The following is a 17,452-nucleotide window of genomic DNA, read 5'->3' on the forward strand; positions in this document are numbered from 1 at the left end:
AACAGCTGCTGGAAGTTACTTTCCAGTTTAATGCTGTTCTCTAAGTTGTCTTATCAAGGAGTGATGGGAAACATCAGATCGCGAAGTGAGGCGAGCACGGTCCCCTTCTTTGTCTGAGCTGTACTTCGGTTTGTCTTCAGTTGGCGTAAACACGGAGGTTTTGCCTTTTGTTCCTGTGATCGGTCTTCGAGGCAAAAGAAGGGCTTGGGCCACTAAGAGAACACGAGAATAATCTAAGTAGCTTCTCGACCGGAAGGATTCTTTTTACCACCGAGGAGAGGCTCTAACAAACAATGTTGGAAGGTATCGTTTTCGCTCAGAACTATTCGCAAATTTACACACATTACAATATGAAACCAACTGCTGTCTTTGTTCTTCCTAAACGAAGGCTTCCTTCCGTGGTCGCGAGTAACCTGTCCAGATGCCCGCACTGCGCTACGACTCCGGTCCACTATATCTGCGGTTTTTATCGATTGTCTCGCCGTAGCTTCCAGCTGCAGGTCTCTGGCGTTGTCATTCCTTTGCTGTCTGTTGGAGCAAAGTTTCTTTCACGTGGGGGAGAGGTGGAAAGACACATCTCTACGGAAGATGGTGAAAGCTCGTTCATTCGGTATGATGAGGGGAAAGGTTGGTGAAGAACTTGCTTTGGCGATGGCCATGGACGACAAAGGAATTCAGTTTTGCCTTCTTCTCAGTTGTTCTTAGCATACAATATGGCACAGCGACGCACACCTTTTATTGCTTTTTTACCTGAAGTAGAGAAAGAAAGGGAGTTACCTCGTCCCTGTTCCTAAGCCCGAGTAGAAACCTTCGTACTCATCTACCCCGACAAAAACTAAGCAGCTTCTTCTTTTATCTCGATAGTTTTCCTCAAGTGCATTACACCAGAAGTTTCTTATTGCAAGAACCGTTGCTCGTTGCCACGAAGAAACCTACTTCTGTTTTGTTGTCGGTGGCCAAGTCCTTGTCATGGCCATAGCAATTCAGTCCTTATGATCAGTACAAAGGGTAGTTCCATGAGCTCGCCCTAAGTAGACAAGGGAGCCTAGGGTTAGATGGGTGAGGAGTTTGCTTAACTCGAGAGGCAGACAACGCGCGATCATGGTGGATGCTCCTCTTGGTCCACTTTCAGTTCGATAGATGTCTCTGTTTCGAGAGTGAAATCCAAGTTATTTTTTCTGCAGCAGGAACTGCGGTAACAGGCAGCAGAAGTGTTTACCGGACACCTAAGCTGCCCCGAGAAGCACCTATCTCGATGTTCTGAAAACACTGGTGTCATAGAGAACTTTGGGCCGTGAGTCCTCCAAGAAAGTATTCTTTTGGTCTGTGTCCCTACAGCAACTTCTTCGATGCATTCACCGCTCTCGAGGGCCCAAACTACAGTAAACGCCTCGAGCTCCCGTGACCGTCCACTTCTGTTCGTTCGGCTGGAGTTTCCCACTCGCTTTTGCTCTCACTTTTGCAAGAGAAGCCCATCCTGATTGAAAGACTTGTATACCATATCCCTCTGGCATCTTTTCATAGGATAGACTCACGGTAGGAGTCAACTCTAATGACAAACAAAGAACATCTACTGGACAGTGAAAAGCAGAGTCACTCTCCTTGGCGAGGAAGAGAGAAGGACGCGCAGGGAGGCCTCCTTGACGTACAAAATACACATTCCGTGTTCCGGAGATGAAACAACTCGTGCACTCGTGATGAGCTAAAACACTTTTTTCGTCTACTTCCCTGTACCAGTTTCTACGATGAGAAGACCCAGGTGTTCTGTGCTTTCCTCTCGTCCAATGTTAGGGTGGTGTGGATATGACCCTATATGGATCGACTTCTCGGGTATACTGAGACCGTCCCGAAGTGAATGCCTCTCTACAGGTGGGTTTTTGGCGCAGCAAAGGGAGGAGCGGGGATTCCTCCGACATCCATCGCCGAACCTCGGCCATCGAGACACGAGCCCCAGCAACGCCCACAAGGGATCTAGATAGCGGGCGGGCTATTTGAACTTTTTCTGTATCTTCTTCTTCTTCTTCGACTTCGTCTATCTTATAGAAGACAGGGAATCGACTGATTTTAAGAAATCAAGATGGACCACAGCTTCTTGACAAAAGCGAAAAACCGACGTCTTTTGTTGCTTACTAAGAGACTTCGCTTAAGACACTAATCGTGTCGTTGGCAAGAGGGAAGAAAGTCATTTCTCTCCGTAACGTATGCAAAGAGAAGAGGACGATAAAGAGAGTATTTGAATCCAGCAGCATTTACACGAACAACTCTTCAGCATCTACGTCTCTTCGTCGGTCTTAATGGAGGCCGTGACGCGGTAAGAAACGTGCCTAGAGTGTAACAAGAAGTTTTCACGCGCTGAGAGGAAGTGAAACCACACAGCGGTGCAGGTATATGTTTTGTTCTAGCACTACCAAGTCCCAGGAGAATACGGAGTGTAGCTCCGGGGTCCTTCTCGCCGCTCACCTTGTCTCCGAATATAGGGCGGTAACTGTCCTTGTTGTAGTACATACACGCTTTGCTATCAGTCGATAAAGAAAGGTTTTTCGTTCTTTCCTGCATGCGTGAGTTTACCTACAGGCGAAAGTAGAGAGCAAGATGACTCATAGCGTTCTGTAAGCCCCGAAGTTTCGAACTTAGCGACTCCTTTTTTCTATTGACTGCAAATTAAAACGCGGTTGGAGAGACCGTAAAGCGCGTCTTTGTTCTGTTACCTCTTCGTTTCTACTTACTGCATGCGTTCTTCTCGAATCAGAGTTTTTATCTATAACGACCTGTCTCTCTGTCGCTCTTGTTGTGTGTGAGTCGAAAGCGACCTTCCTCGCAGACGCCGTCTTCACCTTTGTTCCTTTCATTCTCAAGTCTGTGAGGAGAAAGTCTGTAGAGTGCCGCTCAGCTGATTCCTTTTCTTCTCTACGAGATATCCTCATCGTCACTTCCTTCTTTCAGTAGGCATGCATCGGGAGGTTTGAAAACTTCTTTCTTCTTGCTCCAGTTGCGGCCTCTTTCCTTTCCTTGCCGCTTAGACTTCCCCCGGTTTTCTGTCTCTCAATCCTGAATGTGAAAGCAAATACACACATTTGTCGTCTTCTCTCTCCCCCCCTCTATCTTCTGGCATTCTTCTCTCTAGTCTTCTCAACTTCTCCCCATCCTCTACCTTTCTTCAGAGCTTCTTCTTCACTTTCTTGTGAAGGTCTGTTCCTCCTCTAAACCTTCCCTATCAGCCATTGTGTATTTTTGCCTTTCTTCCTTTCTTTCTCCTAGCCTGGCTCTTCATCCTTTTTCCGAAGACCAACAAGATGGCAGGTCTAGTCACGGTTACCCGTCCTCTCTCCCAAGTGTCTCCTCTGAAGAATCTGTCTCTCCCTGTAACTTCTTCCTTCTTCTCGCCACCTCCTTCTTTACTTCAGCAAACTCGACACTTTGGTGCAGGAGACTTGAAGGCCGTCGCCGCGCGTATGAAATCTGTCAAGTCGATTCAGAAGGTAAAAATAACGTACACACGTCCGTCTACCTGAGCATAACTAGGGAGTCTATGCATGTGTATACATACATGTAGAGAGACGAAAGAGAGGTATGTATTCTTTGGTGGAGTGCGCTACGATAAAGAGAAAATGATTGAACGGGTCTTTTCTTTAATAGAGAGCAGAACGATCATCTCCTTTATGCATGCCGCCTGTTTCCTGGCGGTTACTTGGAGATAAGTATCAGAGGTAGGAAGTCCCTACGTTCATTCTTCGCATAGTGGAGCAGTGTATAGACATGTAGATACAGAGGTACCGAGATACGTGATCTTCATAGCAGTTGTGTGATGCCGTGAAGGGGGAATGAAGTGACTCGTGGCTCCTAGCTGTCTATATATCCATGTATACTTATTTAAACGATCGAAATGTCGAGATTTCTTTCCTGTCTGTCGTTAAGTTACACTTCATTTTTCACGGGACACCCTTATGATCATGAGAGATTCAAGTGCCACTTTCTTGGTGATCGATACCAAACGATTCTTCCACATCCCCCATCTTCTCAGACTTTCCCCACTGCTATTCCTCTGACAGAGTGCCTCACCTCCACGCATTCCTTATATGAACTTAATATGTACGATGGTATCTATCGCCTATCTATCTATCGAACCGTACAGAGATATACATCTCTATTCATATATCTTCATATATCTGCGCGATTTGATATCTATTTTTCTATGTATCGAACCGCACGAATATATGAACAGATATGAATGTATATGGTTATCTCTGTACGGTTCGATACATAGATAGATACCATCGACTACATCTCCTGGTATCTGTATGTAGGTGTCCATACAGTTGAGAGAGGTGTTCATCCTTGTTTTCTTCAGATTACTAAGGCAATGAAAATGGTGGCTGCGTCAAAACTTCGAATGGATCAAAGACGACTAGAGCATGGTCTCCCCTTTGCTACCCCGATCCAAGTAAGTCCATCATACCACGACACGCGAACAAGTCGGAGACATGTATGTGTGTACGTACACCTCGTGACCAGGTGAATGTACACCTGGTGGTTCTTTCAGTCTCGTCTCTTTCCGCATTCAGCTTGACCCCGGAGGCAAGAGAGAAACTTTAAGGAAGAAGTATCTGCTGTAGGATATGCCGCGCAAAACGGCGCATCTTACAGGTGTGAAGTCAAACTGGATGATGTGCTGTATGTACAGCTGGGTCAGTGCATGCGTACTTCTCTTCTTGATATGTGTGTTATCCATCTATTCTTATCTACGTTTTCCTGGCATTTCGGGTATAAGAGTATGATATGCTGTCTCTTTTGTCTAGCTGTGAAAGCAGCAACAGTGGCTTCATTACCTTTATCATGTCCCCTCCAAGAAGCTAACTCAATAGACATCTTTTTCGTGTATACGGGCGGATCCAGTACGTACTTGATACGGTTCATATCTCTCTTCTGTTTCTTCTTTTGGAGGAAGTAACATTCCTATACTCATTATTCATTGCACAAGTAGTTGGAAGAAGACATGACGGTTAGCTCAGTCCGCTATAATTTGAGAGATCTATGAATAGAAAGACTGTAGAGAAAAATTATGTACGTGTCTCTCTTCTTCGCTGTCTTCTGTCGGTCAAGTTGAAGAAGGAGTATTTCTCTTTCGTGTCTCGTCTGTGTTTTATGTGTTCATAGAAACTCTTTCAGCGCATTCCTGTAGATCCAGAGGAGAAAGGTCCCCTCGCTATTCTTGCCCTCACCTCAGGTAAGAGATGGAATTCTGTTTGATGAAAAGAAAGAGAGACTGTTAAGAAGAAAGACAAGTGTGAGTTCATATGAAGAGACTAGCCCAGGGCGCTTGCATATACATACACATATAGGGGCATGAATACATTTGCATGTATATGTATTGCGTTACCTGATACGTTGGCGACTAGGAAGGTTCGACGACCTCTCTGAGGTGACCTTTAGCAAAGATCATATCTATATATATGCTGTCATCTCTTCTCTCTATAGATACCAGAGCCACTTCGATATAAAGAGAAGATACGCTATCCTATTATTCAGACACTACCTAGTAAAGAAACTACCGCATGTCGCACGAAGAAACATACGAAGGTCACCTCAGAGAGGTCGTCGAACCTTCCTAGTCGCCAACGTATCAGGTAACGCAATACATATACATGCAAATGTATTCATGCCCCTGTATGTATAATCATACATACGTATATATGTATATATCTTTATAGGAAACTTGAGGCTGGTCAATCATCTTCTCTTTCTCCCCCCTGTCTCCGTTCTCTTCTCTGCATGCGATATTCTCCTGACACATTCTTCAACACCAGAGAAGTCAAAACGCCTATCTTTTCTTCTAAACCTTTTCTCCATCCATCCATCGATCCTTCCTTCGTCGTCTTCCCTTTCTTTCTCCTTCGATCTGCTTTCTCTCAGATAAAGGTCTATGCGGAGGAGTGAACAGCTTCGTAGCGAAACAGGCGCGTGTCATTCTCAAGGAGAATGAATTAGCAGGAAACGCTGTGAAGGTGTATGGTGTAGGAGATAAGATTCGCTCGGCTCTTCAGCGGACCTTCGGAGATCGCTTTCGTAGAATGATGACCGAGGTGACAAGATATCCATGGAATTTCTCTGAAGCGTGTCTTATCTCGGAGCGCCTTATGCAGGTAAGGAAGAATTCTCTGTTTCTCCAGAAGGAACTTCTCTCTCTTGATCTACGCCTCATGCAAGAAGCATGAGTCTTCTCTCTCCTGGTAGTGAAAGTGGTGGTAGTGAAGAGAATTGTTTCTCTTGTGGAATTCTTTTCTTCGTCAAGCTTCTTCCCTTCCATCTCTTGCTCTTTCAACAACCTGTCCTATCTGTGGGGATATGTGTAGGATGATATCATAGATGGATAAGAGGACTTAGATGCCCATAGATATCTGCACCTGTGTATAAGCAGACAGAGAGAGACGGGTGCTGTGAAAATACGTATGAGTGTAGGGGGGGATGGAGTTAGTTATTTAGGTGTAGAGACATGAGTCTCGATATGTCCGTGCTGTATGGAGAGCTAAGGCTGGGCGAAGAAATGGAGAGTATGATGGACGTACTTCTCGCCTCGAGATCTTTTTATGGTGGCTGGACGGCATGTTAACTCTTTCGCTTCAGGGCAACTCGCTCCAGAGCCTGTTCTCGAGATAGAAGAAAGAGGAGATGTCTATGGAGCTTCTCTTCGAAATGCAGTTAGATGTTAGTCAATGGATTGTCTTCACCTTGTTCATAAGCGTGTTTTGTGTCTGTATGTTTCACGAGACTCAAGGAGAGAGCATACGAGACGATCCCCCACCACCCCTGGCAGGTCCTTCGACAGATAGACCCCACATGTCTTCTCTTCTCTGTATTTATCCATGGTTTATGGAGAGGATGTATTCATGTGTATGTCGATATGGAGGCACCTATAGGAAGACGTAATTATGTACCCGTATCGATATACATGTGTATAGTCTATGTCGACATGGAACAGGTAGTCTGTGTAGATCTGTATGGTGCTGACTAGTCTTCTAGCAAGGAGCATATCCGTAAGGACTGGAGATACTCTATGTTGTCCTATCCAGTGAGATTGTGTGTGGGACTGTCTGTGTCTTTTTGTTTAGGATAATCCATCACGCTTGAAAGTGATCCACAACCACTTCAGATCTGCTGTGGCCTATGATACACTTACAGTCGATGTTTTAACGCCAGTCCAGGCAGCTCGCTCTTCTAAGGAGCAACTCAATACTTTTGAATTCGAACCGGAAAAGAGCGATATCTGGAAAGATCTTCATGACTTCTACTTCGCTTGTACAGTCTATGGCTGTATGCTGGACAATATTGCTTCAGAGCAGGTAGGCCGGCATGCTTTGTTTCTTTCATCTAATACACAGGGTCCTTCTATCTATCAAGGCCGGGTTGGTACAGGTTCCCTTCTTTCGAGTTTATGTATACCTAACTGGGGTAGAAGAAGAGAGAGTTCTCGGCTATCTGGCATGAGTCAATATGAGAGTGCTTTTCAATGAGAGAAGGAGATGAATGGACTGACTGAAGTCGACACAAGATGAAACGCTGCCTTTGCTGATGTACATAGAAAGATTTCCCGCTCGTGAAGTATCAATAGATATGGCTAGAGAGAGATAGCGCTACTCCTGCAAGCGGAGGTAGGTCTATTGTTGCTCTTGTCTTTCCTTAGGGACGGTGTCACACTTTCACAAGTTTTCTTTTCATTATACAGAACGAAAAAGTCACTGGAGTGATGTTTGTCTCTGGCGGTGGATGGGTTCTTTCTCGGCACTTGGCTTTACTAGAGAAAAGCAGGGAATGCATGACAGACGTAACAATGGAAAGTGGGCACGCGTGTCTACGGGTGAATTGTGGATCGCGAGAGTACGAAGAAGGAGTTGGTGATGAACTTTGATATCTGTGCTGTCTCTACAGAGCGCTCGTATGAGTGCTATGGACAATGCCTCGACAAACGCAGGAGAAATGATTTCTGCATTAACCTTGAGGTATAACCGCGCGCGTCAAGCAAAGATTACTACAGAACTTGTAGAGATTATTTCTGGAGCGAACGCCCTTGAATAAACAACTCCTATCTCGGATATCCGTAGAGACGAAAGATACAAGCCATCTCAATGATCAGTGTGACGCTACGGTGTTGCTTCGCCCGACACACTACTTACTTCTTTATGGCTGCAAGGTGTGAGTCGTAATAGAAGGGGGGGAGGGAGCTCCTGGCAACCTAGACAAGCCCAAGCTGTCTGATCGTTATAATGGGGTGAGGTTGACGGCCTTAGTCCGTGCAAAAAAAGTTGCAAACGTGCCGAGAGAGCAGTGAGTGTTGATGTGGGTGAGAGGTGAAAGGCGGGAGGAGCAGCTCCCGGCTCTTCTTCAAGAGGTGTGTTACACGAGAGGAATGTCTGTGGTCACGTGAAGTCGCGCGTTTGTACATACAGCGCGAACTGATTAGAGAGGGTTAACCGACCGAGGACGTAGGCGGACTTCACACATAGCGTTATTGTTGTTATGACGATATGAGGAGGAACTCGCTTACGTACAGTGTCCATCTGCCTTGTTGGTTCCTCGGTGCTTCAATAAGAGCTGAGGGGGGACCCGCATTGGCTTTCATTCCAGACATGTGTCTAAGCGTGTATCGATACACAACAGAAAGGGACATTCTCCGCAACAATGTTGAGAAACGATTTTCGGAGGTTCTTTATAGGCGTCTTTTCTGACGCCTAGTAAGACCACCTCGGGTACTTTACGGCACTCAAGAATCGAACGGGGCATGGCTGGACATTTGAAGTGATTTCGAAGTGTTGGCGAAGTCATTTGTTTTTTTTTCTCGATGAAAAACCACGTGGATTCTCACACCACATTCTCTCCGGATGCGTTCTAACGCACCGAACTAGGATGCTTTTGCATCGGGCATCGGCCATGACCGCAGATAATTCAACCTTGTGTCGATTAACAGACGTTGCCGGACTCCGCGCCCCTGTTCCTGGCTCTGAGTGAAGCTATATGAATTGAATGTGCTTCCGGCAGCTGCCGCATGTGGGACTGGGTAGCAGGCTCGAAAGTGGCCAATCTCTTTGTACCGAACTCCGGATTGTTTGCCTTCTCCGGAGGCAGTGCAGCAGAGGACACCTCCAACATTCGAAGTTACCTTTGGTAGCTTTCGCAACTCCTGGTAGCGACTTCGGCGCAGCCTAATGGCCACACTAGCAAAGGCCGTTCCGCAAGTTGTTTCTGTAGCCTATCTCCTAGTTGTTAGTGGCCTTAAGCAGCGTAGAGGCACGGAACCGAGGGAGGCACACGAAACCACAGAACCGTTGCCTCCGTGCACGAACTCCGTTTTATCTGCCGCAACTCCAAGTACCCTTTCGTCTCTCATGGGACACTCCCTCCACCGAAGTTCTCGTCCGTGATAAACCCGGTGGCAAGCAGACCCGTAGGTGGTGAGCGACAAAACAACCTACCGGCGTACAGGGCTCCCCAAAGGGAATCAGGCGCGTCTCTCCGTGTGGATCGCGGCACCGGCCCTTAGGTTTCCTGTCGAGGTGTATCACGTTGCGAAGAGGCTTTCGTAGCCTCTTCGAGTTGGCGGCGAGGTGAAGAACCTGACTGTCCCCTCCCGCTTCCAAGTCCCCCGTCTGCCCCCACCGCAGATGTAACTTCTACGGCTGGTACTGAAGCTGGAGGCCTCCTTTGTGGCAATCGAAGCGTAAACAGACGTAGGATGTCTAGAGGCCGCTTGTAGGCTTCTTCGTGAATACACACTTTCTGCACGGGTCTCTGTTCGTGTTTGGCGCAGTCCTCCAGTGGAAAGGAGAGTTGATCTGGATCTATGTCAACTGACGCTGCGTACGCAATGGGTCTTTCGCCTGTTTGTTTGTCGTCATGCTCGGTCCACTGGCGCTTGAACCTTGGGCAGATAATAGGGCCGCCGAGGTAGGCAATGGGGTGAGGAACTGGCCACTTGTTCCAGATGCCATGCGTAAGTGCATCGCAGCAGGCGGGCTCATCGATCATTGGCGTATTATGCGGGACCAGCAAGAGAAACTTCCTCGTTACAATTAAGGAGAAGCCTGTCAAAACTAACTGCAAACGCGGTGATGACCTCTGCTGAATGAGCTGAAGCACATCACCACAGGCGTGGAACAGGGGCGGCTTGTAGGACGTCCGACTTCGGAAAAAGCCGGAGCCTTCTGCTTTGCCCTACATCCGGTGTGTCATAGGGAGTGAGGAGACCACACCGGCTCTCAAGCAGGTGGTGATTGCCTCTTAAAAAGGAAGTACCTACGGGGGCCAGCTCGCAAAGTGATATCTCAGTCCCACAATACCAAGCCAAGAAAAGTTCCTTGGGCAGCAGATCGATGGAATGACTACTTACTTCCTTGGCTCTCAGAAACGCTTGCTCGTATTCATTCTCCGGTGCGGGGTCGTCGGTACGTGGGGACAGGAGCGGCTGAGCAGCAGTTATCGGGACGATGGCGTGTAGAAGATCCAGGTCGTGTACCAAAGCTGAGACAAGATGTCCATATCACAGCGTCACTTCAGCTCCTTGCTTTGACTTCTCTGCCTGCCTGAAAAGTGCCACTCTTTCCTTCATTTCGTCCGGATATGCGCCGACAAGACATCGGCAGCCAGGCAGGACAGGTTTGCCGAGGTGGGGGCCAACCACTAGGGAGTGTCACTGTACCGATATCGTCTCTATACTTTCCTTTTTTGACCAATCCGCTTTCCACCACGCCCTCACAGCTGCCACGTCGTAAACGCCTCTGCTTGTTGAGGTACTCTTAAGAATTTTGGCCGCTGAATTCGTGACTCAGCACAGGCGTCTATGGTGGAAGAAACGGAGGAGAGCCTGGTTTCTGTGAAGGGTCGGGTCCACTCGGTAGAAGACTGACTACCCGCGTTGTGCACACACAACATCAGTCCAGCATGGCTTGACTAGGTGGCCTCCATTGCCACTCTGTGAAAGGAGGTCTGCAGGCATGGATGGTGGACTTGAACAAATTCCTCGACAAGGAGACAATAAGTGTGACTGCGGCCGCCCCCTACGCTTTATCCGCCCCAGAAGAGACGAGCTAGACAGAGATCCGGCAAATCGGAAGGGCTTCTGTTAGCGCAAGCTTTCTGTTTGGTAAGGCCTTCAAAGATGCTTCAGTAGCAGCTGGAGCTTACTTTCGCGCTTTGATAGCGTGTAAGTGATGTGTCTTTCAAGGGGGAACCGCATCAGTGACCGACTGACTTTCTTGTCGCCGGAAAGCAGTGGTAGAGGAAGCACCTGCGTACGAATCACAGGCAGATTCCGTATGTTGCCGTGACCCGTAGGGGCGCGCAGATAATGTTCCGTGCCACAGTAGTGCACACGTGGTACAGCGGGACTCGCACTCCACGTGTAAGTCCAAAATAACTATAGCCCTCCTGGAGAATGCGTTGAATCTAAGTAGTTCAGGACTGACCACACCCGACTACTTGAGCAGCATCAGCCTACGCTACCAGTGGCTCTAGTCGGAAGCTCCGAAAGACTTGTGTTCATTTGAAGAGATTGGGTATTGACCGGGGCAACTGGGCCGGCTTGTTCCTCAGAGTCTCCTCCTTGCAGAGGCAAGCAGATCGTGTCACTACAAAGGTGTGAATAGGGAATCGTGCCGGTGTCTTTGATGTTCTTCTGAGCGTTACCGACCCTCGACGGCCACTGACCTGTATATGCGAGTCGACAGGAGGTCTGTGGTCAACCCATCTGTCCGGCAAGTGCTGGAACGTCGCGACGCAATCGTGTTTCTGCAGAATATTCTTTATCACATGCCTGCGTACTCTTCCACAGACAGTCAGTACGCTCAGGCGATCGCTGAGGATACTCAGGAAATCGCTCGTCTGGCGGGCTAGTAAGAGTATAATGACAGCTCACCCCCAACAGAGAAACAGGAATGCAGCACGCAGGTCACAGTGAGACACGTTTCGATTGCGTAGCTCTATTTGAACAAAAGTGCCCAAGCTGAGACTCTGGTGTGTTTACTTCCCGTACCTCCCACATGCCGTCCCGCCAGCAGCAAGTTACCGCTGCTGGCGGAGCTCGCTTCGGTCTCCTGCTTTACTTAGTCATCTACCGTGGTGTTTCCCTCTACGCACCACACCTTTGCGCCTCTGGTGGTCGAAGCCCAGATGTATTTCAGTACACTTGCGGCACCGAACTCCAGTCTTGCTTTTGGTTCTCATAAGGAAGCAACCGTTTCGATGATACGAGCCAGCTTCCGAAACAAAAGAAGAATCGTTCTATGGTGCCGCACCGGGCAAATCCGGAGTGTAGAGGCTTTTGCGCCGCTGCTCAGAAGCTGAAGCTTCTGACGATAGTGTGCAAAGCAAGCAGGCAAGAAGATGGTTGACTTACGGTTGTGCAATGCTGACACTGAGGCACCTGACCGAGCTCGCTTTCGCTGGTTGCCCGGGAAGAACATCGGATGTGCAGCTATGCAGCAAACCTCCGATTTGAATGCGCTCGTAGAGGCATGCATTCCGACTCACCAGTCATCGCGCCACAACCCATTCGACATGTCTCTCACGAATCTCCGGTGAAGGCGATAAGGAAGTTTCTCTTGACCACTTCCACTTTGAGGTCTCCCGGCGTTGGCCACCGCGAACGTATCAGCTGCAAAACGCGTTATCTCAGCAACTACCTGCGGGCACCGTGCAACACGGAACTGGGCAGCTGAACAAGAACCCCTTCATCACCCACGCGGTTACAGACAGCAAGAGATCAGCCGACGAGGGAAACCGCACCGACGCTGCCGCATCGTACACTGGCTTATCATCCCGAGATGTGAGACTATCTCGTCGTCCTGGACATCTGGTATCGATGCTGCAACAGTGTAAGCGAGGGCGACCGCCATTGTGCCTTCAACCATCAATTCGGAACCGTCTTGTCGGCACGGCGATTGTGGTCTGATCCTCCAGCATCAGCCGCGCGGCGCGGCCTTTGAGAAATACCCTGTCCTCAAGGAAGACGTTCCGTGACACATTCCGCTCAGTAGGGGAGAGAAGCGCACAACACTCCTCGGTTCCTGCAGTCGCTTTTTTGCTATGCAGCTGTGTACGGCGGGTGATAGCCGCATCCACTCGACACTGAGATTTCAAAGAGAGTGACAAATTCACTCAGGGAAGCTTATACACACGGAACCATATTTAAGGTTTTATTTCCTCCAAATACGTAGGAGAGCGGACGTGCTGGTGTGTGCAGGCAAACAAAGGGTTCGACTTTCTGTGGTCGAGCACACCTGTTCATCTGAGTCTCCGGCGATATCAAATGTCCTTTTCGGGCAATCAAAGAAGACTTGGTACTGATCGGCAGCCGAATTGTCTCCCCGTCTCAGGGTCGCGCAGGCATGAGGTCCGCCAGCGAGTTCCGCCAAAGCTCGGCAGTGTCTCTGCGCATCGGTAGGACACGAAGCAGAAACAGATGCAGCGGGCTTGTCCCAGGTTGTTGTAGCACCAGCTGTACGTTTCCATTGCTGTGTCTACCTGGGTGTCTGGGCCGTGCGGTGTGTCGCAACATGCTCATCCGAGACAAGATGCTAGAATGAGTGTTTTTACGGTAGAAGACGCGCCCGATAGTAGCGTGATGCTAAGCGCTGGCTGGGCGCACCAGAGGTAAGCACGGCTCAGGAGTACCTACCGAACGAGACGTCGTTCGTATCCACACGAGTGAGGAGAGCACCTTCGCTAACTGGGAGTCCAGGTCACAGACACTGTCTTCCATAGCTGACAACGGCTGGATCAATTGACTCTATCGCTCACAAGATGCAGTCTGGTTTTCGCGTCCACTGCCCCGGAAAAGCCAACCAAAGGGCATAGTGTTTTTCATGCAGGCTGCTTAACAGGGCGAAGCAGCCGTCATTGTACATTCGTTGGGCTTTAGCATTGCAGGAAGGACTAGAGAGCGGGTGCTACGATCATGAGGTAGGCGCAAGCTTGTATCTGTCAGGAGAAATTCGCTTGCAGACAGGGCTCACCACAGAAGAGGGGAAGTTGTCGAAGAGGCAACCGCTTGACGACAGAGGAGCGAGAACATGCTTGAGTCGGTCCTTGCCTGCCAGCACAAGGCGAAAGATCAGACAAAAATGCAAACCCTCGGCTCTCTGCTCCGATGCCCGGATCGAGATGGCAAGAGAAGGACACCTTTCACCCACAAAAGCACTGGTCTATTGGTGAAACGGTGTGGACGGTGTATTTCTCGCCACTAGGCTGCACCAGCTGACGCGCAAGAACCCCACAGTCAACGTTTCGTTTGAAGCCACGAAGTGAGTAGCTTCGCCGGGGAATTTGCAGTCTGAGCTCCGGACCAGGCAGAGTGTGTAGAGTGAATACCGTAGAAGGCACTTCCCTGCTGGGGCTGAAGCTCTCTCCATGCCACATGCTCACCTGCAAGTCCTTGTGGACGCTTGAAGGCGTTGCGTCTTTCCTTTCTAGGCCAGGGACATCATACGCTACCGTGCAGATGCCTGGAGGCTCGTGCTTCAGCTGTCTGCCGTGTGTATGGGACGGAAGCTGCTCAGAGCCCTTAGTCTGAAGGTCGGGTGGCGCCCAGTTGATTTCAGGCTTGTGTTCCCGTCAACTGACCTACTTTGCAGTTCCGACAGCTTCACCGGCGTAACGGCTGTAGCTCCGAAGCCTGTGAACGCCTCAGGGTCAGTCGTGACGATCGAGAGTTCCAGATCGGCAGCAACACGCGCAATCACAGGTACCATCGCAGCGCGATGCTTCTCATCTGCAAGGGAGCAGAGGTGAGCACAATGGGCAACACTTCAAGTGCGAGGAGTGCCACCTCAGAAAGTGATGCTCCGCAAAGACCCAGCAGTCAGATGATGCACGCACACGCAAACTCGCGCACTGCCGCACGACCTCGCCCTCTCTGTCCCGGCACGTCTCTCACAGAGAAAATTCCAGTCTCACGGGGGCGCGGACTCACCGTAGAACACGGCAAGCCTTTTCCTGATCTTGACGCAGTCTGCCATGCGTGGGTCTGTAACCGAGAGAAGGTACTTCTTCGGAACAACCGCGAAGTGATTGGGCACGATTGGCGTATCAGCGAGGACTACGTAATGCGTCCATCTTCGCCCCAAGTCTGCCCTGGGCAGCATGTTGTCGAGCACGAAGCTGGAGTCTACAAACTGGAAGTTACACCTCAGTAGCATGTTGATTTGGTTTTGCTTCCGTAGGTACGCAGAGGTCCAAACCAAGAAATGAATTCCGTTCTGAACTGCTGTGACGATTGCCACATCGCTGAGAACTTTAAAAAGCCCTCCTTGCCAGGGAAAGTTGCCAGGCGAAGTCGGTTGATCCTCTCGTGAATGCGTATCTGCGGACGCGCCAAGACGTGCGGGCCGGGACACTTGAACGGAGGCGTGGGGTCTCACGGGGGACTCGAGAAGCTCGGCTGTTCGCTGGGCAATCTCAGCGATAACTCCCGGTCCCACTTGCTTTTCAAGAACCTGTCTTCGAAACTGTTCTTCGTTGATGCCGGCTAGACTGTTCAAAAGGGCGATCAGGTCCTCCCCCTCCACGCCCGGCTCTTGGTCACTGATGTTGTACTTCGTCCGCAGCAACGACAGGAAGTCGAGGTGATTTCCGATGAATTGTCCTTCGGGAGTAAAGACTGCAGGTGAGTCATCTCGAGCATTCCATCCTGGGTTCAAAGGCGCCACGGCAGAACAAGGAGGCCCCCAGGATTGGCGTCGCCGAGCCACGCCAGTGGCGGGGGGAGCTGTAACCGGGCGCGCTGCGGTGGTCTAGCGTTGTGCTGGAGTCAGGAGTTCAGTAACTCCTTATACCAGGGGGATATTTTAGCACGCTTACCAGTAAAACCGAACTTGCCTTTGATTCTTTGAAAGTGGGTTTTGCATTCCTCCGGGTCCCGCATTTCGAATTTCACAATCACGTTCGGGTACTGAAGCATGAGCCGCCCAGCCGCCAGCTCGCAGTGAGCGAGCTTCGGGCAATTGCATTTTCCAGAAATGACATAAACCGGCATTGTGACCACCGACCAACTCCGGCTCTCGAGCGAGAATCATGTACATGAGGAGTCTAAACTTTAGCACACTCGTCTCTTACGCGGTGCCGTTCTGCTGCTCGATGAGAACAAAGCGGCAAAGCGCGAAGTTCAGTGTTGCGCTCTCGGCAGCACGGCGGCCAGGTTTAACCGGGGCCCCTCAGTCCCATGCAGCAGCGCGCATGATATCTTTCGCTGGGAGGCGAAATTTCGTTTTTATATGTTTGATCTTGCACCACTGGCCGAACCAAGGCACCGGGGGACAAGTGGAAATGCGGCTGGCAGCGCTTCGGTGCACACCCGTCGCATGCTAGTGCCCACCCGAAATAACTAGCACTGTTGGATTCCTTTAACGAAGAAACTCCTTTTCCGAAGAATGCACTGCCAACTCTTCCCGCCTTTCACCGCTAACAATGCTGTGATTGCTGGTAAGCGGGCTGGATCTGCTCGGACAGCATGCATCATGTAAGCCACTCTAGTTCTCTAAAACGGGTGTCAACGACGTGGAAACAAGAACCTGTAGGCGAGCGCCATCTCGGCTGCAGTTGACGTCACTTCATCAGTCCTATTTGGTTACTACTGTCCGCCTGCACGGCATAGTATCGCAGTTCTCGTTTTGTCTCGTAGCGGTAAACCCTCCTCCTCTTCGGGCAGCAGCACACGCTCAAAAGCTGGCAAATTCTACTTCTTCCGTGAAACGTGTTTGTGACCCCCCTGTCGATAAGGCATTCTGTGTAGAATTGTGTGTGCTGGGAATTCTTCAAGAGTGAGGGCCCCTTCAAGACAGAATGGCGCAGAAGGTCGTGCAAACGTCTGTCCTTGATGAAGAGCATTTCAAGGCTCTTGTCTACAATCCTGAGGATCCCCGACTATTTGTTGTCGACGTTTATTCACCATGCTGGGGTCCCTGCAAAATCATGGTACCCACTTTCGCGGCCCTGGTGCCGCAGATAGATGACTTTGAGGAGCGGTGCCAGCTCCTTACTGCTGATGCATCCGCGATTACCGAACTCGCCAAGTATAACGGGACCTCCCAACCTCGATTTCTCTTCTACAAAGAAGGAGCGCTCGTCAAAGATATAACTGGAGCAAATGCCCCCGCTATAGTAAAAGCTATCACTGCCCTCATACCCGAGGGACCTCGCCCGGCTTGATCCAATATTCCAAACTGCTTAATGTCATCCTGTTCTATAGCGCTTGTCAATCTCGCAATCTTCTGCAAGCCGTTTATTTGCCAAAGCAGTCCTCTCGGCTGCCTTGCATCTCCGTCCTACTCCCTTTTCGAAGAAAAGAATCAACCTTCTTCGTTCTTTTCTTTGCCAACAGACCTGAAACCCTGTCTGCTTCTCCCTAAGACTCGACCAAACCTATCGCGGTGCACCCCACGGTGTGAAGTATCGACCTCTGACACTGATC

General features: G+C 49.7%; 3 protein-coding genes across 3 annotated transcripts; 2 read left to right on the forward strand and 1 right to left on the reverse strand.

The window, feature by feature from the left end:
- Window positions 1–2,499: 2,499 nt before the first annotated feature.
- Window positions 2,500–8,781, forward strand: CSUI_006929 (atp synthase f1 gamma subunit). Its single transcript, XM_068067079.1, has 6 exons — window positions 2,500–3,479; window positions 4,349–4,441; window positions 5,155–5,224; window positions 5,911–6,140; window positions 7,107–7,337; window positions 7,924–8,781. The coding sequence occupies exons 1-6, from the start codon at window positions 3,294–3,296 to the stop codon at window positions 8,068–8,070; spliced, it is 957 nt and encodes a 318-aa protein (XP_067920946.1). The 5' UTR covers window positions 2,500–3,293; the 3' UTR covers window positions 8,071–8,781.
- Window positions 8,782–9,528: 747 nt separating this feature from the next.
- On the reverse strand, window positions 9,529–12,881 carry CSUI_006930 (uncharacterized protein; the record flags this gene model as incomplete). The annotated part of the gene is made up of 6 exons (XM_068067080.1): window positions 9,529–10,119; window positions 10,379–10,509; window positions 11,173–11,275; window positions 11,695–11,800; window positions 12,517–12,668; window positions 12,876–12,881. The coding sequence occupies 6 exons, from the start codon at window positions 12,879–12,881 to the stop codon at window positions 9,529–9,531; spliced, it is 1,089 nt and encodes a 362-aa protein (XP_067920947.1).
- Window positions 12,882–16,824: 3,943 nt separating this feature from the next.
- CSUI_006931 (thioredoxin dynein outer arm protein) lies at window positions 16,825–17,190 on the forward strand (the record flags this gene model as incomplete). Its single annotated transcript, XM_068067081.1, has 1 exon — window positions 16,825–17,190. One exon carries the CDS (start codon window positions 16,825–16,827, stop codon window positions 17,188–17,190), a length of 366 nt encoding a protein of 121 aa, XP_067920948.1.
- Window positions 17,191–17,452: the final 262 nt, after the last annotated feature.

This window comes from Cystoisospora suis, assembly GCF_002600585.1.
Source record: "Cystoisospora suis strain Wien I chromosome Unknown contig_3570, whole genome shotgun sequence".
Classification (NCBI taxonomy): Eukaryota; Apicomplexa; class Conoidasida; order Eucoccidiorida; family Sarcocystidae; genus Cystoisospora; species Cystoisospora suis.